At 51.7% G+C, this 21,292-nt stretch overlaps 1 protein-coding gene across 1 annotated transcript in view; it reads right to left on the bottom strand.

The window, feature by feature from the left end:
- TNPO3 (transportin 3) overlaps positions 1 to 21,292 on the bottom strand; it is a 76,498-nt gene that overhangs the window by 3,537 nt on the left and 51,669 nt on the right. Inside the window, exons 9-21 of the mRNA XM_050929948.1 lie at positions 20,598 to 20,705; positions 19,797 to 19,888; positions 16,960 to 17,099; positions 16,581 to 16,772; positions 14,133 to 14,224; positions 12,485 to 12,561; positions 11,395 to 11,455; positions 10,710 to 10,850; positions 10,017 to 10,133; positions 8,095 to 8,189; positions 7,216 to 7,372; positions 5,390 to 5,557; positions 4,545 to 4,657 (exon numbers count right to left, since the gene is read on the bottom strand). Of these exons, the coding sequence (XP_050785905.1) occupies positions 4,545 to 4,657; positions 5,390 to 5,557; positions 7,216 to 7,372; positions 8,095 to 8,189; positions 10,017 to 10,133; positions 10,710 to 10,850; positions 11,395 to 11,455; positions 12,485 to 12,561; positions 14,133 to 14,224; positions 16,581 to 16,772; positions 16,960 to 17,099; positions 19,797 to 19,888; positions 20,598 to 20,705 (1,553 nt within the window). The remainder of the gene's footprint in view (positions 1 to 4,544; positions 4,658 to 5,389; positions 5,558 to 7,215; positions 7,373 to 8,094; positions 8,190 to 10,016; positions 10,134 to 10,709; positions 10,851 to 11,394; positions 11,456 to 12,484; positions 12,562 to 14,132; positions 14,225 to 16,580; positions 16,773 to 16,959; positions 17,100 to 19,796; positions 19,889 to 20,597; positions 20,706 to 21,292) is intronic.

Raw genomic sequence — 21,292 nt, 5'->3', positions numbered from 1 at the left:
AGGGTGTGAAAGAGCTGGAGGAGCAGGCCCGGACGTGCTGATCTGATCTACCCCTTCACCGCTGGGGAGGAACACAACGCCCATGTGCAGGCCTGGGCAGAGCCCTCAGCCCAAGCAAACTGGAGCTGCTGAGTCACAGGGCAGAGAAGACTGAGGCGAGCGTTTGAGGGCCATGTCCAGACTTGTGAAAGCCCAGCGGTGAAGGAATCCCAGAACTCATCCTGCTTCGGAGCAGGGCAGCCAGTCACCTAACTCGTTACAGCTTCCCCCCCCCCGTGTGACACTGCAGGACTGACGGGAGAGGAGAAAAACCTGTTCAGCGATGGAAAAGGAGGGAACGCCAGACCCCAGCTGGGGCTTTCTGCCATTCCCGATCCTAGGGGGACAGACTGCGGCCTCAGTCTGTACAGAGCTTTCATGGGGTTGGGAATTCAAGAGCCGATTCTTCCCCCAGGAAAACCCAGCCCAGATACGCTGCACAGGCACTCGCGGAGGGACCCCCACTCGTGTACAGCCTGCCCCCAGGACGAAGGGGCAAGAGAGCATGGTCCCAAGAAACCTGCACTGGCACTAAAACTAGAACCCTGGTCTCTGGATGCCAGCCCTGTGCTGTAACCCCGGGGGCATCCTCTGATCCTCTGGCACTCGGGGGGAGGGGAAGAAATGTGCTGTGAGCCACATCACCGGAAATCAAAGGGTTACCGGGGGGAGGGTCACGAAGCCTCCAGGGAACATGCTCCTGTTCTTTCCCAACACTGCCCAATTAGGCAGGGCTGAAGGGCACTAAGGAACCAGAGGGCTTGATGAACTGCAGCACACACAGCACAGAACAGCCAGATACCACGGTGAGGGGCACGTAACAATCAGTCCTGGAGTGTGGCTGGTTTAGAACAGGAGGCAAAGAACCACCAACTGATATTAACAATAAGCTTCCCAGCCCAGTTTAGGCAGCAGAATGGAACTGCCCCGTTTAAGAATAAAGGAACGGCCAGACTGGGTCAGCCCGATGGCCCGTTTAGCCCAGTATCCTGTCTTCTGACAGTAGCCAGTACAAGAGCTTCAGGGGGAGTGAACAGAATAGAGCAATTTTACAGGGATTCATCTACCTTCCCCTCCCAGCTTCTGGCAGTCGGATGTTTAGGGTCATCCAGAACATGGGGTTACATCCCTGACCACCTTGGCTAATAGCCACTGACGGACCTATCCTCCAGGAACTTAACGAATTCAGTTTTGAACCCAGTTATACTGCTGGTCATCACACATCCCATGGCAGTGAGTGTTGTGTTGTGTGAAAAAGGACTTTTGTTTGCATTAAACCTGCTGCCTATTCGTTTCATTGGGTGACCCCTAGTGTGTTGTTTTTAATTGTGGGAGAGGGTAAATAACTCCTCTGTTCACTTTTCCTGCACAAGTCATGGTTTTATAGACCCTCTATCATAACCCCCCTAAATCATCTCTTCTCTAAACTGAACAGTCCCGGTCTTTTTAGTCTCTCCTTGTACGGAAGCCATTCCACACCCTCAATCATCCGTGTCGCCCTTCTCTGAACCTTCTCCAGTTCCACTCAGATGGCGTGGCTAGAACTGGACACAGTAGTCAAGGTTAGGCACACCATAGATTTATATAATAGCATTCTGATTTTCCTGTCTTGTTGTTCATTCCTTTCCTAATAGTTCCCAATACTTTGGTCGCTTTTTTGACTGCTGCTGAGAACTGAGCTGAAGTTTTCAGAGAACTAGCCATGATCACACCAAGATCTTTTTCTTGAGTGGTAACAGCTAATTTAGAACTGGTCATTACACAGGTGTAGTTGGGATTATGTTCTCCAATGTGCATTATTTTGCACTTATCAGTGTTGAATTTCATCTGCCAGTTTGTTGCCCAGTCACCAGTTTTGGGAGGTCCCTTTGTAACTCTTCACAGTCTGCTTTGGACTTAACTATCTTGAGAAATTTTGTATCATCTGCAAACTTTGCCACTTCACTGTTCGCTCCCTATTCCAGATCATCAATGAATATGTTGATGTCACGGGTCCCAGCAGAGATCCTTGGGGATCCCACAGTTTACCTCTGTATTGTGAAACCTGACCATTTATTCCAATCTTTCGTTTCCTATTGACTGATCCAGGAGATGACCTTCTCTTAGCCCAGGACAGCTTAATTTCTGTAGGAGCCTTTGGTGAGGGGACTTGTCAAAGGCTTTCTGAAAAAACACATATTGCACGCTATATCCCCTGGATCCCCCACATCCACACAATCACTGATTCCCTCAATGAATTTGAAGAGTTTAGTGCTAGAGCAGGACACAGAAGCTGCCCAAATGTTTGAAAGCTGCATAGTCACAGACGCAAAGAGAAATTTCTCAAAGATGAGCACAGCAAAGGGAGACCAGGCCATGGAATTGATCACTGACCCAAAGCATTCTCTGAAAACCAAGAGAAACTGTTGCCTATTCCAAATGATTGTCCTCGCTACCCAAACGGCAGAGCAGCACTTCACTCAGTCCTAGTAATCAGACACCTCCATTGCTTGAGATAACAGTAGCATCCAAGCAATCCACTTGCACAGTTTTCTATTAGACATCAAGGCCAACATTTTCAAACATGGAGGCTCTCAAATTCCCATCTGTGACAAAGTGGTGGACTTTTTTTATTTTTTCATGGTTTTCCAATGGTTTGCATGCAGAGGGACTCAGCGTCCCTGGGTGTTAACGCTTTAACGAGGTGAGGGGAGAGGAAGTTTGTTGTTACAGAGGACCAGAGAGGGAACTTGGGACCCCGGCCCATGGCCTGGAGGAGGGACACCCCAGTGACTGTTGACCTGACAACCGGAGACCCAGCTGCTTCTAGTCAGTGGGAGGACAATGGGCTGCGAAGAGAGGACCCCATGATCTAACCAGCTGGTTCCAGCCAGAAGGCAGCGGAGAGGAGAGGAGGCCCAGAAAACCCTGTTTACCTGGAAAGAAGACAATGGACAGAGGCGGGGCCTGGGGCTGGTGATATCAGATGCCCAGCTAGGAAGCAAGGGGGGGCTCGGGGCTGGAGAGAGGAGGCAGGCAGGGCTGACCTGGATGCAGGGAAGGTGCTGTGCTGAGGGAGGCCAGGCCTGAGGGTCAGAGAGTTTCCTGTGCTGTGTTCAACGCTCAATAAACCCTCCTATTTTACGCTGTCTGAGAGTTGCTCCGGTCTAAAGAACAGGGTTGCACCATCCTCTTTGTGGGGGGAAAGAGGGGGGAGCGGAGGCCCCGAGGGTCCAGAGCAAGTGGACTCCCTGAGGGGGCCCACGGCAAGAGACAGACGTGCCAAGGCTCAGAGAGGTGCAGCTCCAGGAGGTGGAAGGGCCAACTCTGGGAGAGAGGGGACCCCTGGGAAAAGGGCTGTCTTACTGAAAGGGGCACCCCCCACGGACCGCACAGAGTCAAGAATGGGCACGACCTGTGAGTCCATGACACCATCTCAACAGGGGATGTTATTTTCAGGGGGCTGAGCAATCAGAGCTCCCACTGAGTCAGCCTTTCGGAGAAGCCGAGTCACAGGCATCAGCCCTTTTACAGTCACAGAATATGGTGCCACCTGTGCCGAGGCAGAGACTCAGCACTTTGCTTTTCAGGACAATCACATGGACAATCTGTTGCAAGTGGGTCAGTAGCTAGCTGACCGGCCAAGTGGCCGGAACGGTGCAGCCGAGCACTCAGAGCTCTGGAATAACTCAGGTCTAACCCTGGCAGCTGCAAACTCCCTCTATGACTTGTAAATGGAAGATCAGACTTTCCTCACAGCAGCAGGATGCGTGCATACGGGGCTGTATCGTTTAGAAGTAGTATCCCCGTTGGCTGATGCTTCATGGTCTTGCTCATCTGTAAGAGCTTTTCCTCGCTGCTTCAGTGACCCAAAGAAGTGCAGGGGCTGATAGCAGGGGGGAAGGTTTATTTTAAATTTACATATACAGCTTTCCATAATAGAGGAGGATTTTAGGTTGATCCCTAGGTTTTATCAGCTGAGTCTCTGCACATATCGCAAAGCACTCTCAGCACAAGAATCACCATGGCAGACTCCCAGGGTGCTGGCTTTAGCGGAAGCAATAGTCCTCTGTAAGGGACGCCTCTGGCAGCCATTGCAATACAATACAGATGATCGCGTATTTGGGGTCAGGAATGAATTTCCCCCCAGGTCAGATTGGCTGAGCCGTGGGAGATTTTCACCTCTCTCTGCAGCACAAGACACTTGTTGATTTCAACTAGAGTAAATGGTGGATTCTCAGTTACTCGAACCCTTTAAATCTCGATTTGAGGACTTCAGTAACTCAGCCAGAGGTGAGGGGTCTACTACAGGAAGGGGTAGGTGAGGTGCTGTGGCCTGCAATGTGCAGATCAGACTAGATGACCACGATGGTCCCTTCTGCCCTCGAAGTCTCTGACGATTGAGTGGACAGCCACACTGAACCGCCCAGTGGCAGGTCTGTTGCTGGCCCGAGAGGTGTGCAGGGGGACGACTCGTGGTAACACCTTTGTGAACAGGGCATCCTGCCAACACAGAGTTCACTCACCTAGTCACCTCCTTGTGAAAGTCCGTAAGTTGTTTGTGCGTTACTTGGATGGCTCCCCCGGTTGTTTCCTTTGGTAAACCCTTCAGTGAATTCTCTAGCCAGCGACAAAATGTCTGGAGTGGGAGGAAGGCAAAAGTTAAAAATTTATTGCTGCAAAAAGAAATCTAGACTAAGATCTGGGTTCAGATGCTGCAGGCCCTGCATCCCCAGACAGCCTAGGAAAGACGGTCTATTTTTAAGTTTCATTTTTATGCGTTGTCTTTGTACTGCCGGAATGAATCATTCTAAGTGAGCACCAAACCCTGCATGTGCCCAGATACTGCTCGGAACGATTCACAACCCAGCAGGGATAGACAACTCGGGCTGAGCAAGGATTGCGTTCTGTTACAGCGGCTATCAGCCCACAGGCACATCAGGAGCACAATCTTCCTGTGCTGGCTGAGAACGGAGAATCAACTTCTGAGGGAGGGTGGAGAGATAGAATGTGAAGCAAGTCTTGAAACAGGAAGGAGTGGGGACAAAGCAGAGAGATGGACAAGCCAGCTAGCAAGAATCACTGAGCTAAAAGCATTGGGATTGGAGCACTTGAGGGAGGTGGAGTAGGGGGTGGGTGCTAATCTTCACTGCTGTAATTAAAGAGGACACAAGTTTTTATTATTCAGGCTGGCAAAACTGACCCTTGATGTTCTGAGAGCTGCTAATCGCTAGCTCCACCTTTCGTTCGCTCACATCCCTTGAATCCCCCTGGCAGGCCCGTTTCTCCCTGTGCCAACACCGGGCTCACTGCAGTCATGCGTTACACTTCTACCACGTTTTCTTTCTGGGCGCGGCCCAGCCAACCTTACCGGCCTGTCGATCTGCATGATCTCCCAGAGCACCTCGGCGACGTCAGGCAAGGTGTAGGGGGGCAGGCAGAAGCAGCAGGTGTGCAGCAGCTGGCTCACGAGCTGCTGGCCCAGCTGGTTCATCACTTGCCCGATCAGCTCCTTCCGCAATTCAAAGTCCTCTTCATGCTGCAGAAAGAAGAGGTGCCGGGTGAACACTGCCCGGCAGGGCGGCCTGGGGCACGTTTCCACCTTTGGATCCCTTCCCACCTCCCAGTGCCGTTTGCTCACCGAGGCAGAACTCGCTGCAGTGACCGATGGGTGGGACAGAACAGAAGATGGTAAGGCAGCACCAGGGGTTCCTGTGCTGCCAGCTGGCACCTGAGCAGCCCTGCGTGGGCAGGACATTAACACTGGCACCAACTGCTCCCGACCCCAGCGAGGAACAACTGGCTTTTTATTGCCTGTGACCTGAGTGAGAGCCAGGAACCAGCCTCACGGGTCAAGGGGCCAAGAGGAGAGACCAAGGCAGCGGTGATTCACCCTTAGGAACACCGTACAACGCATTTCCTCCAGCAGAGCGCTGGGTGATGTTAGTGTCACAGACCTAAGCAGCTTTTGCCCTGGCCTCCATGTTCAGGAAATGAGCATGCACGTACTCTCAAGCGAGAAACATTTCCGAAAGTTACCGTTGGGGCTAGGCAAATTTTGTGGTCAGCCATTTCCAGGAAACCCCCCCCCTCCCCCCCCCGAGGGTGGTAACGAGGCACCTGTAAATCTCCTAATTAGGAGAAACCTGGCCAAAAAACTGGACACGTCATTACCCTTATAAATTGCCCACCGTGCAAGGGTGGGCAGGGAGAGACGCAGAAAGCTGTACCCGTAACCGAGCCTGATCAACTCGAAGTCTCCCTCGGCTCCGTGTTCTCAGAAGCCTACCCGTCTGCCGGTGGTAATGAAACATTTGTGGTTTGTGTGTGTGAGTATGCCTAGCTGCTAGTTCTGCTACTTTTGCTAGCTAACTGAGCCTGTAATCGTGTTGTAAGCCAGAGACAAAAGCCGATCTCAGCCGCCCCAAGGCTCCTGCTAGGGGAAACCAGTTGACCAGGAAACCTTGAACGCAAGGGGGATTGACCAGAGTCTCACGGCAATCTTTAACTGTCTTATTGCATTTTGTTTTTATTTAGACGAGTAATTGCATTTATGCTTAATAATAGCACCAATAGCACCCTTACTAACCCTTGGAAGGACCTGAATAACTACTGGGACCTAGAGCGGTACCAGGGTCAGCTTCTGTTTGTGATTGCAGTATTTTTATTATTTGTTCTGGTATTATATTGTAAGCACAAGCTGTAACTAGTATTAAGTTGTTCCTCATCCTCACTTGTGACCCATTCAATAAACCCTCAATTTTAACCCCATGACTGATTGTTTGCGTTATCCCCATTGCTATCTTCGGGGCACTTGTCACCCCTCCCGAGGACATCCAGTGATCGAACCTCCGCCCTATCCCAACGCTCATTACCCGGTAGATAACGGGCACCTTGTGACCGTATCGGTGGAGCGAGGGGCGAGAGTAATCGGTAATCAACAGGTGAGCGACCCTGCTGGTCTGGTTAACATGGGAACAGCACCGCAGGCTGGGGCTCCCCACGGGCAGGTGGGAGTCCAAATCTCACCTGGCTCTGAATAGTTCATCTGTCAGCTGCAAGTCCAAGAGCAATACAGATAAATGCAACGAGCAAAGCAATCCCCAAACCAGCCAGCTTCTCTCAGCTCCCCAAGCCAACTGAGCAGGGCCCTTTGTGACCCCTCAGCTAGGAGAAGAAACGCTGGGAACCACTCACGTCATTGGCCACCCCAGTGTGGACGAGGTCACGCAGGAATTTCATGACGCTGCAGTTTGCGTCCCGGTGGTCCAGGGTAGTGGAGGCGATGGCCCACTGCAGGATGGGAATGATCACCTGGCTGCGGAGCAAGGTGATTGGGCTGCGCTGGATGAACCTGGGCAGAGCAGAGAGAGATCAGGGAGAGTTCAGCACGGTGCGAGCCAGAAAGCAGCTTTGCTTGGCAGGCTGGTTTGGACGGATGCCCCAAGGACACAGCAGCTTTGGGGTTCAGAGGGTTGCCATGTCCCTTTCGTGCTGCCCAGGGACGTTCCCTAACCTCCAGCGCTAGTCACAGCAAGACTCAGGGGCCTCCTGCTCCCCCGCCCTCCTGATTGACAGGCTAGCCCCAGAAGACAGCATCCTGACTGCAAGCTGGACTGCACTGTCCCCTGCTGGAGACCAAGTTATCCTCAATGCCCACGGCTGGAACTCGAGTAACGGGGAAGCAGGAAAGCCCCGATCACTTCCAAATCTGGCGCTGCAGCCAAAGCACCTACAGCAGCTACAAAGGCGCCCTGGGCTGGCAGGGGACTCTGGAGGACGTAATCTTGTGATTGTGGTTGACGAGTCTCGATTCGTGGGTGGAGTGGGCAAGGCCATTCTGATAGGATTGTGAGCATCAACGCAAGGGGATAGGGGTGCGTCACTGTATAGCTTATAAATCCAAAGGAAGAGGAGGAGTTAAAGATGGAAGCTCCCTCTGCCTGGGAAGCAATACGTGCATTCCCACACACTCAGCCGCCCGTTGCGCAAGGAGCAGAACTGGCCAGACCCGAGACAGCAGAGGGAGCGCTCAGGACGCGAGGCAGCAATCTCGTGTTTAGGCGGAGTGGTTACCTGGTGGCTAGCCGGAAGAGGTCGTCCACAGTGTCTGGGTGGTTCTGAAGGCCATTCTGCTGCTCTAGGAGCTGGAAGGTAGGCAAGCACAGCGCCTAGGAGAAGGGGATCGTTAATTAACGTACGCCGCGATCTCTAGAGATGGCACGAGACAGAGTTCGTCCTGGGGTGCAGGCAGAGAAAGGGCAGAAGACAAACCAAGGGGGCAGCCTGCTCACTTTGTGGCATGCCGGCGTTTCCAATTAAAATGAGGCACTGTTGCAGGGGTGGCTGGTGGTTTAGCTAAGTTTGAACTCCTAGAGCCAGGTGGAAGCAAACCCAGCAGAGGCAGAGAACATGGTCGTTTAACTCTCTCCTCATTTCCCTGGTCTCCCTGTATCACTCAGACTCACCTGTGCTCCCCACAGTAATACCGGCCACACGCTTACAAAGCGCCTTGCATTGACAAAGCATGACCTTAGTCTCAGGGCCCTGGGGAGGCAGGAATCAGTCTTCCTGTTTTAGAGACAGGAAACTTGCCCAAGGCCAAACAGTTCTGGGACAAACCCAGGTGTCCTGACTGCAGCCGTGGGGTTGAAGCCATAGGACAGTCCCTTCCTTGCCCGTACACAAGCTGTGCTCTAGCTGGGAGGAGCACGGGAGTTTGGTGATGCAGCTTTTGGGTTTGGTGACTTGCTGCCTAGTGTCTCCATCCCTCTGCATCTCAAACACCACCAGGGCAGTGAACTCCCTGACTCAATTTGAGTTTGCTGAGCTGACAGCATGGCTGGCAGGACAGGCTGTTCCAAACCCGTATCTCCTCCTAGGGAAGCACCTCGAAGATGAAGCACCAAAGGCCAGGCTGCAGACTGCGGCTCAGCTTCCCTCACCGCAAAGCTGAGTCTCCGTGTCTGAACCTAGACTGGGGATCCATGAGTGGCCGCTTTCCCCACAAACCAGTGAGTTGTAGCTGGCGGGGGCCTGGCTTCTCGGCCACTCGCTAGCCAGCAGGTGGCAGAGATGCAGAAGCTGCATAGGAGCCCGAATGCCAGCTCTGCCCTGGACACTAACTGGGTGACGGGCGAAGCACAACGGCGACAGCAAGGCTCAAAATTCGTCCAGTGCTTGGAGCGCGTAATGCCCCCAGCACTCAGATGCTGGGTCTGGGCCAGTCACAGTTTGGCAGTGCCTAGATCATGGAGCGCGCTGCGCTTTTAGAAGGAATGTTATGGGTTCCGAAGCGCAATCAGTTCCTTATTCTCCCCCCTGCCCGCTCCCCACTGGGTGTTTTGATTTCCTGTGCTGGATCCACAATTTATTTACCAGCACAGGGGGCCCAAGCTGGGAACAGAGCGGAAGGGTGGTTTTCTCCCATCCCACCAGCACCACTGTAGCAACATCAAGGAATTTCAGGTGGGGCAGGGGCTGGTTCAGTTTTCACTGACCGGGCATCTGGCCTAGCGCAGCAATCCCTGAAACTGGCACCAACCACAACAATTGACATGAGAGAAGAGGGCGTTTAAACTGAGCGCTCCTCTTTTTGGCTGTTTACACACAGCTGCCGGCTCAGGGTGGGAGACATGCCCCATATCAGGCAGGGAGCACCGTGAGCATCAGGCAAAGGTCATACAGAAGCACCCTGAGGAAAGCCACAGCAAGCTCGGTCCAATGTCCTCATCTGCAGCGAGGGATGCAGCTGTGCCAGCTGCTGAACGGGGGCGAGTCCCAAGGGCAGCCCAGCAGAAATATTATCTAGAACATCCGAGTGTCTTAGGAGCTGACGACTCATTTTCAAAAGTGACACTTGGAAGATGAAGTCCCATCGGCTTCCAGTGAGGAAAGCACAGAGGGGGAAGAAAGTAATCAAGAGCTGCAGCCAAGTGGGATGGCATGGAGCGGGCACCGTTCATCCCCGGAATTGGATATGCCTTCGGGAGACCTACCTGCAGCATGTCTAGCAGCCCCTGCCGGCAGCCTTCTTCCATCCCGTACTCGTCCACCAGGATGCTTCCGAGGTACAGGAAGCAGGAGTGTTGATGCGCCTGGTACACGTTCACCATCTGCCAAGGACACAGCAAACTTACTCGAGCTCATGTCCCGCTCCAAGACACATGGCCAACACTAGCTGGCCCAGCCAGCAGCTTTAGAGAGCAGGTGCATTTCCTAGCACCGGGAAGCCCAGGCTTCCAGACCCCAGTGGCGATTCACCTGCAGTACGGGAGAAATTCTTCCCTGCAAAGGGCCAGCTCAGCCCAATTCCCCAAGGCTTGGGATCGCTGCCTGAGGCACTGCTCTGCTGTACCTCAGCTCAGGTTTGTACTGCACTCTGAAAACGGGAAGGGCCGAGCACTAGCTAAAGGATCCCCTTGTTGCCTCACATGCTCTGGGGGCCAGCAAAGCTGGAACTGTCCCCACTGCCTCACACTAGTCAGAGCTCCTTATGCCGGACATGCTGCACTCCATGGACCAGTCTCCTCCCTGACAGAGGCCTATACCTGGGGCTTCAATGTAAATCTCACCCAGGGGCTCAGCCAACTCACCAACTGTGAGATTTCGCCTTCTGCACACACTGACTCCAGACACCCCAAGTGGATGAGCAGTTCCTCTACTACGTATCTCCCCCGAGGCTCACTCACCTGTGTGACCAGCGGCTGCAGCAGGGCCGCAGACCCTTTGCCTACACAGCGGACAGCAAAGCGCAGGCACCGGCAGCAGCGTTCCACGATGCGGTTATCGGCACGATGTTTGTTCAGGGTCTCCGACAGGACCGGCCAGATCTGAGCAAGGACAACAGAGAGGGTTCCAGATATTCAGGACGGACCCCACAACCACTCCATTTACTACAATACTCTGCGTCCTTATAGTCCCCAACTATTGGCAAGGGACACCCTCAGGTACACCACCCAACTGCCAGGAAACCGAAGCTGCGGGCACCTCCTGGATGGAATCCTTCCCGCGTATCCAGCGACTGTGGCTCTCACAGCTATTCAGCCATGGATCTCAAAGCACTTGACAAAGAAGGGGCTAGAATGTTTGGCTCAAGGTTTGCCTTAATTCCTCTATTTGCCAAGCAGAGGAGTGAAAGCGACTAGGATACAAGCCCATCGATTCTTCATGCCCATTTCCCCCCCTCGGCAGTTCTATAGCAGCCTCTCTTCTCTGATTACAGGGACAAGCCAGCAGTGACTGTTCACCAGCCCAAAGCCAAACCTGCCCCTGGCGAGACCGGCTCTGCCCCATTCAGTGATGGGGACACCCCAATTCCTGGCTAGATGAGGACGGAGGAGGACGGCCTGAGGCCTGGCACCGATTTTCACTTACTTCCTGTATGACTTTTTGGCACGGATGGGTCTGGCCATTTTCTACAATGGGGTTGGTATGCCTGGGAAAAGCAAAGAAAGGGTTAAGCGCCTTTTTAAACATACAAGTTACCTGGTGTTAACTCAGTGCTGATGAAACATGCCCAGGTGACAGCCCTGACCACCGATGCCTCCATTCACACCCCCCCCCCGCCGCACAGGTACACCATAAACACAAACCGAATAAGCTTCCCACATCTGAAGAGACCACCTGGGGTGAGGCGGGAGGGAAATTTTGTCTCTCTAGCCTCTCTGACGAGATGATAGACAAGAGAGTCAGTGAGAGTCAGCTCTGGGGCTGCAGACCCATTGCGTACTGCACATTTCGCAGCCAGGAGTCGCTGTGGTACTTGAACGGGAAACTAGGTGATAAAGGCAAGGCATGACACAGCGTAACCATGGGATGGGGTCCACAGGAGCCCATCTGGCCCTCTCCACAGCAAAGAATGTTACTTACCTTAGTAATCAGAGGGCCTTCGAGATGTGTGGTCCCTAACTGTAGGCCACCATGCGTACGCATGCACTCCGTGCGCCCAGAGTCAGAGAATTCGTTGGTCCATGCAGGTGCCACTGGTCTCCTTGTTCCTCCAACTGAGGAGAGACAGGGCCGAGCAGACTGACTGCTTTTCCAGATCCTTCTCTACAGCTAATTCAAGACTGCTCTGAAGCCGAGGGAAAGGGGGTGGGTAGTAGACTACAGATAGGGACCACACATCTCAAAGAACTGGAGAGGCGGTTGGTCTGTTTCACCCTTTATCTCCTGGGTTGTAGGCACAGGACAGCGAGGGCGCACATGCAGACCAATGGACACTGCTTTCAAGAACTCTGACTCCGGGTGCCTGGATACATGCTTACCCACAGTGGAAAAACATTGCGCCGAGCACGCAAAGAAGAATGTATCGTTTTTACAGACCTTTGTAAATGAGAACCTCTGGCTGGTTCAGGGTTTTTAAGTTGACCTAGAGAGATCAGCAGGCCCCACCCAGCCCCCAGCAGGACAGTCTTACTCAGGAGCTCCCAGCACAGTCTGCTGGAGTCCTCGCCTTTCTTACCTAAATATGACAGCCAGTCGATCTAGGGGCACTGTGGGGTCAGAAGACAGGCCATTGCTCGGCTCCTGAGATAGCAGCTGGAGAAATAAGTAAAAATCAGGTGAGATTTCAGTGACCATAAAGGAGCTCCGTTCTGAATGGCCATTGCCTCGAGAACAAAGTAAATCCTGCCTTTCACACCTCACAAGAAACGTTCATGCCTCAGACTCCCCATGTTCTGGCCAATGCAGAGCAGAAGCCTCTTCTGGTCCTAGACAGAGGAAGCAGGCCAGAAGTGGGGAGTATCATGCTATGAGCCCAAAGGGAGAGACGTGGGACTAGGGCAGGGGTAGGCAACCTGCGGCACGTATGCTGAAGGCAGCACGTGAGCTGATTTTCAGTGACACGCACACTACCCGGGTCCTGGCCACTGGTTCGAGGGGCTCTGCATTTTAATTTAATTTTAAATGAAGCTTCTTAAACATTTTAAAAACCTTATTTACTTTACATACAACAATAGTTTAGTTATATATTGTAGACTTATAGAAAGAGACCTTCTAAAAACATTAAAATGTATTACAGGCATGCAAAACCTTAAATTAGAGTGAATAAATGAAAAGACTCGGCACAGCACTTCTGAAAGGTTGCCGACCCGTGGACTAGGGCTTATCAGAGATCTGAGTGGTGACGAGTCTCAGCTGCACAAGATGGGAAGTTCCTGCTACCAAGGGCTTTTCCATGGGGCATTCAGAGCTTACTCGACAGGTATTTCAGGCAGAATGGCAAAGAAGAGCTGTACCAGGATGAGACAAACTGATCAGCTGATGAGTGCTCCTCACAAGTTACTAACTTCTGCACATCAACCTGTACACCAGACTTAACTCTGTCTCCCTGTCTGTTGGCAGGTCATTTTAGGAACAATACGTGGGCCCATCCCATGCAATCTTACTTAGCTGCTCCTCTCACTTCCCAGCCCTTTCCAGTTTTCACCTTCCTTTAGCCAAGACTCCAAATGAAAAGGCATCATGGCCTACTTATACTTCAGGGATGGGTAAGTGGCCCATGACACCATCATCTCCACTACAGTGGTACAGTCCATAGAGACCATAGATTTCAGCATGCAACGATCCATCTTGATCATGGCAGTGGCAGCTCAAATCAAGATGAAGCACTGCATGCTGGGAGATCTGACATGTGGAGACTTGCTCCATACTCAAGGTGCACTGAAGCTGCAACTGGCTACGTTTCATGCAAATTGGATACAGTCCTTAGGCTACCCGCAAATTGCCTCATGTATTTGCAGCATTGTCAAGCATTCTACAAATCTGGTTCTTGCACCTGTTTACGCTACTATGCTCCTCTCTGAATCAGCTACTCAGCTGGTGTAAATCTGTGTAGCTGCACTGACTCCAGGGAGCTACAGCAGCGTGTGCCAGCTGAAATTGTGATGCTATATTTTCAGATCTTGCTTCCCGTTCTCACCTTTCCCACGTTATTTCCCCATGCTCAGAACAGTAAGTTGCTCAGTGCAATGGAACTTGCAGAACACTGCAGCCACAGTGGAAGTTTTGTACTGAGCACCACACAGAAAATTCCTACTGCAGACCAGCATAACCAATCCAGCTACAGAACAAGGCAAAAGTTCTGCAACTGTGATGCCCCAAAGTACCTTTTTCAGTGCCATCACCTGAACGGCACACAACTCGCTGAGGCACTCTGCTATCTTTTCCAAGGGTAGCCGGGCAAGAACCAATGCTGTCCCTGGAATGCAAGAGGAAAAGAATTCAGGGAGGCTGGGTGGAAGTATAGTTAGTTTCAGATACTAAATGAACAAGTTTCCCCACAAGGACCCAGCTGCTGCAGGTCAACTGAAAATCTCCCTATAGACAGCAGGAAAACAACATCTAATAATATCCACATGTCCTGACTGGACATGAAATTATTACCCCTCGGATAAAACACATTCCTCTGAACATACCACAGCTTGGCACGGCTGCTTCATTTTGATCAGACACTGAAATAGATGTGTGTGATAGCAGACAAAAGATGCTGGTGTGCTGGAGTAAGAGAAGAACCTAGATGAATGAAAAATCTAGCAACCCCACTCAAATCACACCTGTAACCTGAAGAGAAAAGCACGATGCACCACTGACCTTAGAATAGGCACAAAACACATTTCTGTCAACATTCACACCATGCCTATCAGTATAGCATATAAACCCCTTTCAGAAATTGTATGACATTACGTAGTAAAATCTCTTTACGTTTCAGCCTAGTAGCAATAATCCTGGAAAATTACACACTTCTGGAAAAAAAGTAAAAGCTTAGACTACAGCGTTTTAGGGGTCTTACAGTCGGTACACAATCAAAGAACACTTGCATTGCCCCATCACTGCCTATTGCTGCAAGGGCCAGGGGTAACAATGGTATCTTACCCTAACATGTACTCAGAGCACAAACATAAAATGATGTGCAAAATTTGTTAATGCACCATGAAGGATGCAGTCTGGCACTAGTCAGGAAATGCACCACGGAAGGCTGCAACAGCAGCAGTCGTTTTAGCCAAGCATCACACATTGCAAGTTTGCTGGCACGTGTTTTACAACGTAAAGCAACGCAAGTGGCAATAGGAAATTGATTATTAAACCAGGAAACCATGGACAGCGGGACCTCTCTTTGACATGACCAAGTACAATACTGCTGTGGGAACCTTCACTTTGCCATTTCCTAACCATGCAATATAATGTTCTGGTATCAGAATTCGTAAGTATTCAAAGTCCCTTGATGCAATCTTTGGTGTTTTTAAAGAAAACAAAAACCCTACAGGCAGTGCAAGTACTAGGACTGCCTGAAAAACTCTCCAAAAAGATGCAAGGTCCTACAAATCTTTAACCCAAGTCACGTTACAGATGCAGAAGCAATTAAACAGCTAACACTACACATTGATAAATACAGCAAAAGCTGTGTTAGCCGACACTTTGCCAACTGGAAAGCTCTGTAAACTGGCATTTCTGATCTTATTGAAAGTCTCATTTATAGTCTGGTTGGTGTGCAGCTGGCAGGTTTGCTTGCTCAGCCCTGCCCCGAGTGCTGGCTCCGCAGCTCCCATTGGCCGGGAACCACGGCCAAGGGAAGCTGCGGAGGGCAGTACCTGTGGGCGGAGGCAGCACACAGAGCTGCCTAGCCACACCTCCACCCACAGGCGCCACCCCCACAGCTTCCATTGGCCATGGTTCCTGGCCAATGGGAGCTCTGGAGTCAGCACTCAGAGTGCACAAAGCCTCCACCTAGGAGCAGCAAGGAATGTTGCCGCTTCTGGGGAGCCGCCCGAGTGCCACTCAGATCAGGTACCCTGCATCCCCTCCCATGCCCCAACCCCCTGCCTTCCTGCACCCAAACTCCCTCCCAGAGCCCATGCCCCACAGCCCTCCTGCCCATGCCCCAACCCTGAGCCCCCTCCCAACACCCAAACTCCCTCCCTCTTAGTTACCTGGAATTTTTTTCACCTACTGGCACCCCTTGTTCCCCCAACATGCCAGATAAAGTTTTTACCATACTGCTGAAAAACAGCTTGCTGCTTGAAGACCATAATGCAAGTTGGTGGCTATTGACATGCATTGAAGAATGAACATTAAGAACTGCACTAGTGCAAATCAGTCTGTCTCCAGAAGTACAAAAACTTTGTTTTTCACTCTGCATGAGCAGAAGCCAGTTTCCATGAACTCAGAACTATTATCAAACTAGCTTCAAATGTGGTCCCATTGGTACTTGAGTATTTTCATGCTACATTTCAACATGCAGAGTCGCTGAATGAAGCGTGGCAACAGGTTTTAAAGCAGGAAACATGTATTTTTCTACTTCTTCAGAGCTGGGCATAACTGAACAAATTCTGATCCAACTTTATTTTTATTATATTTTTTTAAAGAAACACCTCTGGGCCAAGAATAGGCATGGCAAATTTCAGTCCCAAAAGTGATTTGGCCAGAGTTCATTGTTTGAGAATGTCAACTGAAGTGTGACACTGGGGGCTGAAATACACTCCTCAGGTGACTCTCACAGTATCATCGAGTGCGTTTCTGCAGCTAAGCATTAAGTCCTGACAGTGGTGAGTAAATACCTTTAAGAAGTCCCACAGCTGCCTCTGGAGACAGCATGAAGGAGTCAAGGGAACGGGCAATCTCCAGCAGGCCATTAAAGTGCTGAGCCATATGGTCCCGGCATACTGAGCAGATATTGTGAATAGCTTTGGCAGCAACAGAGGCCAGTGACTTCTCACAGAGACCTTTCATCAAATAACCCAGCACAGGATCTGAAAAGAGAAGAAACCCACAAGACGACACTGGATTATACAGATGACTCCGCCAGCTTCATTTTCTGCCTCGCTCCGTGAGGCACGCTGGTTTATTTGTCCCGCGTTGACCTCGGAGAGGTAACACTTCCCAGAGGGAAGCCAGTTGAAGTGCAGAAACGGAGCCAGCGCCAACAGCTAGACTCACCCAGGAACTGAGGGTTTCTGTCCACGACTTCGCTCATTTCTCCCACCAGCTCAATGCTGGTGTAGCGGACAGCAGTGTGCACTGATTCGGGGAGGCGCACCACCCCCTCCAGCACCTCCACCAGCGTCGGGTTGTTCTCCCTGGGGACAGAGAACAGCAGTTACTCAGCATCTGGCGCAGTCAGTCCTATTCCCAAGCAAGAACCCGATCGTTCCATCGATTCTGCTATTTGAAGGCTGAATGTACCAGATAGACCGAGGAACCCCGCAACACTACCCTGAGGAGCCTGCATGAGATTCCGACACCGCCCAGCATGGGGCACGGTATCTTTAACAATAACTGCAACAATACTCAGCACTAAAACGCGATTCAGTCCCACCTTTACAATGGGGATCCAGAGAAGGGGAGAGGACCACCAAGCTCCAGAATATTAGTGGCAAGAAAGAGTAGCAAGCTGAAGAAGAGTGAACAAGAAGAGTCAGCTGGGAAGAGCCAGGGTTATGAGGCACGACAGGGAGGAAAACACTCAGCAAGGAGTTCAACGGGCATTCCTGATTAACCCCTAGTAGCCCTTGCACTCAGATCGTTGTGGGGCTCCTACCTGGAGGGCACACAGGACCCTTCCATCGCCACCCACTCCCTGGGACATAAAGAGCATCTCTAAGATACAAAGAACCCAACTCATCAACCCTAGACATCATCTGTTTTATCCTGCCCTGTTCCATCAGCTATGCCGTGAACTGGGGGAAGTGCGCCTCCTGGTGGTACTAGAAGGGAATTCAGCACTATTGGTGGAGGCTTCTCACTCCAGCAGTGTGCCTGTGTTTTGAGCTGTTACCCAAGTAATCAGTGACCAGCAGGAGCCAGTGGGACATGCCATGTTCAGAGAAACAAGGGTCAGTGACCCAGGAAGAGACTTGACTTCACTGTGCAGAAACACAGCGCAGCAAGATGGTCGAGCTCTCAGGAACCTCCATCATTCTTGCTACAGGGGAATGACGTTAGAAAGGAGAAGAGCAGCAGCAGGATGAGTTTGGATGCTTGGCAGTCTGAGCCAGTGAACCTGCAGGCAACAGACTATCAACGACCACCTCCCTGGAGCACCTGCCCTGTAGAAACCTGACAGATTTGTTCCAGCAAAACTCGAACACCTTGTCAGGTCGATACTGGCCAACACTTACTTTATTCTCCACCTCTCATTTTGTTAGCCCTCTGTGACTCAGTCGTCTGGTTTCAGGGCATCCCAGACAACCAGACAGACAATGGAGTGCACGAGCGTTCAGCGACTCGAGCAGTCACGGAATACCTAGCCCCTTCCCATCCACTCTACCAGCCGGGAAGCAGTGGCCTTCTGGATCCCGGGGCTGCTGGCAGCAGGGAATGCCCCAATATCACTTTACAGACTCAGGAAATGAGCTGCAATTGAAATCGCACTTTACACAGCTGTTCCCTGTCCTGAACGGCTTCCCGCCTTCCACGAGCCAGACAGTAACATCGAGAGGGATTTGAGGAGCAGAAGGCATGGGCGGATGGAGCATGGAGTAGGGCTTGGAAAGAGAACAGAATGGGGAGAATGAAGGCAGAGGCTGGGTGATGCACGGCCCTGACAGGACACAAGGAGGGAGTCCATCACCGAGGTGTCTGGGGCTTGTCACTTACGTTGCACATCAGCAGTAATATACATCTCGACTGAGGAGTCCCGCAGCATACTAAAGGTCTCTGCATGAGCTCACAGGACCTGCATTTTTAGCGGGTAAACCCTACTTGCTGCTTAGGGGCCAGCATCTCAAGGGCTACAGACAAAAGCAACTCAGAGCTGCTCAGGATATTTTCAGCCGTCCCTGAATCTTGGCAACTGGTACTCCTGGGGAAATTCTGCACCCCTGTGGGGGCACCGAATTCAGATCTTCCGCAGATTTCTTGGTTCCCCCACAGAAAAATGAGGGAGCCAAGAAATCTGTGGGGAACACACGCCCCTTCCAGGGCAGCCCGGGTGGCAGAGCCGATCATCCCTGGGGGCGGGGGCAGGGGGGAGGCTGGACGGGCGGGCGCTGTTAAGGGGGTGGGGTTGGGAGTGTGCCTGTACGAACCAGTGAGAGAGACTCACTTTGTCCCTCTCGCTCGCTGGTGCTGTGTCCTGGGCTGGGAGGCGTAGGGCTGGGCGAAGCAGGCTCTGTCCCTGAGGCAGAGCAGAAATGTAACAACTTAGCAGGCAGGCTGCTACTGTTCCCACTGTTAGCAAATTGTTCCTATCCCTAGTCAATTCAGGCTCCTTTACCTTGCCAGAGTGGGGCATAGGAGCCTTATTGTAAATGACACTAAGGGAATCCTCAGCTTTCTTGGTTTTTACCCTGTGCCAGAGTGGCACAATGGGATCAGATTACAGCTCAGGAGCTATTTCACTTATCCATTAAAAATAAAAATACAGGACAATGATTAGCAAAGCGTGTGAAAGTCTGAGCAATTTAAAGCGACAGTCTGCTTTACAGAACACCAAACAGCAAAATAAGAGTCATGCAATTTCAATGAAAATCCAGAGTTAGAACTGGAATGCAGGATCTTGGTTACCAAGTGTTTGTAACTTAACTTCCATGTGTTTAGGAAATGCTGAACAGTGATTGTTTTTCTGTATGATCGTTTAAATAAATTACCAAAGTAAGTGAAACCGGTGTGATTATATTGCATTATTTTGACAATAAAAAATGCAGAATTGTGGATGTTTTGGTGCAGAATTCCCCCAGGAGTAAACTGGTCAGCTGCAGCCATGGCCCCGGAAACGAATGGGAAAAGCCCCTAACACTCAACCTTCCCAGATGCCGGCAGGGTCTGATACTCACTGGTCAACACTCTTCGCTATAGAGGCCATGATGAAGAGAACAGCTTCCGTCACCTCCCAGGGAGGGTTCCCGTCCTTCAAGGTGGCATAAAGCTGTGGGGCAGAGAGAGTCAGTCACACAGAGGGCTGCAGCAGGGTAGCACCGCTCCTCGGGAAGTGGCAGAACTTACCTGTTTGCTCCTCTCCTCCCAAACTACTTTCCCAGCGCTCTCTAGAGCCTAGTTCTGCACGAAGCCTGATCTATTTCTCACTGGCAGAGCCGCGGTCTCTGGGGAGACCTGCTCAGTGGCAGCTCCTGGAGCCGATCTCACCCTGCCACCAAGAACCAGCTTTTATCACACAGCTGGGAGTGACTGCAGCGTCCTCGCTACTGAACGTCCAGAGGGGCAGTGCATTGCTCCAGCCAGCAGAGAAGAAAGGGGCCTGGGAGATGGCCTGTGTGGCCCGGCCAGACCACAAAGTGGTGAACGTGACAGGATATGCAGAAACCCTTCATTTTGTCCAGGTGGGAGAATACATGCTCCACTGCGAGCTGGAGCGGGCTCTGAACTAACAGCGAGTGGTAGGGAATGTGGCAACCCAGGATCAAGCCACAGGAGCTGACTCTGGCCAGCATGGTGGATGTGAGCAGCCAACACTGCCACAAGAAGAAGCCATGGGATCTCAGGGTAACAATCCATTCATAGAATATGGACATTACATCACCTCGTTCGCGTGAAGCCGTGCTAACCATGCCGAAGGCAACAGAATTCCCCTCCGAGACAACTTATCCAGCGCCGTGGCAGCACCACTAGGGGCTCACCTGGGCAAAACATTCCACCGATCCAACCAGGAAGATCAAGTCCTTCACCAGGTCCGAGACCCTCATCCGGAACTCCCCGAAGTCGTCTGTCTCCTCCGGGACACCCTCCTAGCAAAGATTTAGAGTTGGAGGAAGTGGGGTTACAGCAGCCAAGGGGACTTCCAGATCCTAATTCACCCACAGAGCAAGGGAAGGGCAAGATAAGCTATTACATTAAGCCACCCTAAACCATTTGATCATCTCCGCCATCTCGGGCAAAGGGGATTTCAAGGGATGGAAAGCAGGAGCACCAACATTATGTCAAGCGATGCCCCGCTGCAGCACTGGCCCATTCCACACATCCTGCATTAACGGGCCAGATCCTCTCCCCATACTGAGCTCCGGGAATGGAGGCAAGCTCTCAGACCAATGCAAAGTCTCCAGGAGGTGAGGGAATATAGCTGGGGATGGCACAAAGTATTCCAAGCTGCCCAGGCTCCTTCAAGAAGGGAGACAGTGACCAAAGGGGAGGACAGTCAGGTGAATGTCCTCAGCCTGCAATTCCAAAACACTGGACGCAAGGATGGCAAAAGCAAAAATGAGACCTGGCCCCCCCGCCCCCCCACTTGCCCCCCCAAGATTCATTCTGGCACAGCACAGCCACCAAACCTCTCTACTGGAACCCAAGCTGGCCTGCTGGAGGGAGGAGATGTCAG

The sequence above is a fragment of the Gopherus flavomarginatus genome, chromosome 1 (assembly GCF_025201925.1).
Source record: "Gopherus flavomarginatus isolate rGopFla2 chromosome 1, rGopFla2.mat.asm, whole genome shotgun sequence".
In the NCBI taxonomy this organism is placed as follows: domain Eukaryota; kingdom Metazoa; phylum Chordata; order Testudines; family Testudinidae; genus Gopherus; species Gopherus flavomarginatus.
This window is presented reverse-complemented; position numbering and strand designations above follow the sequence as displayed.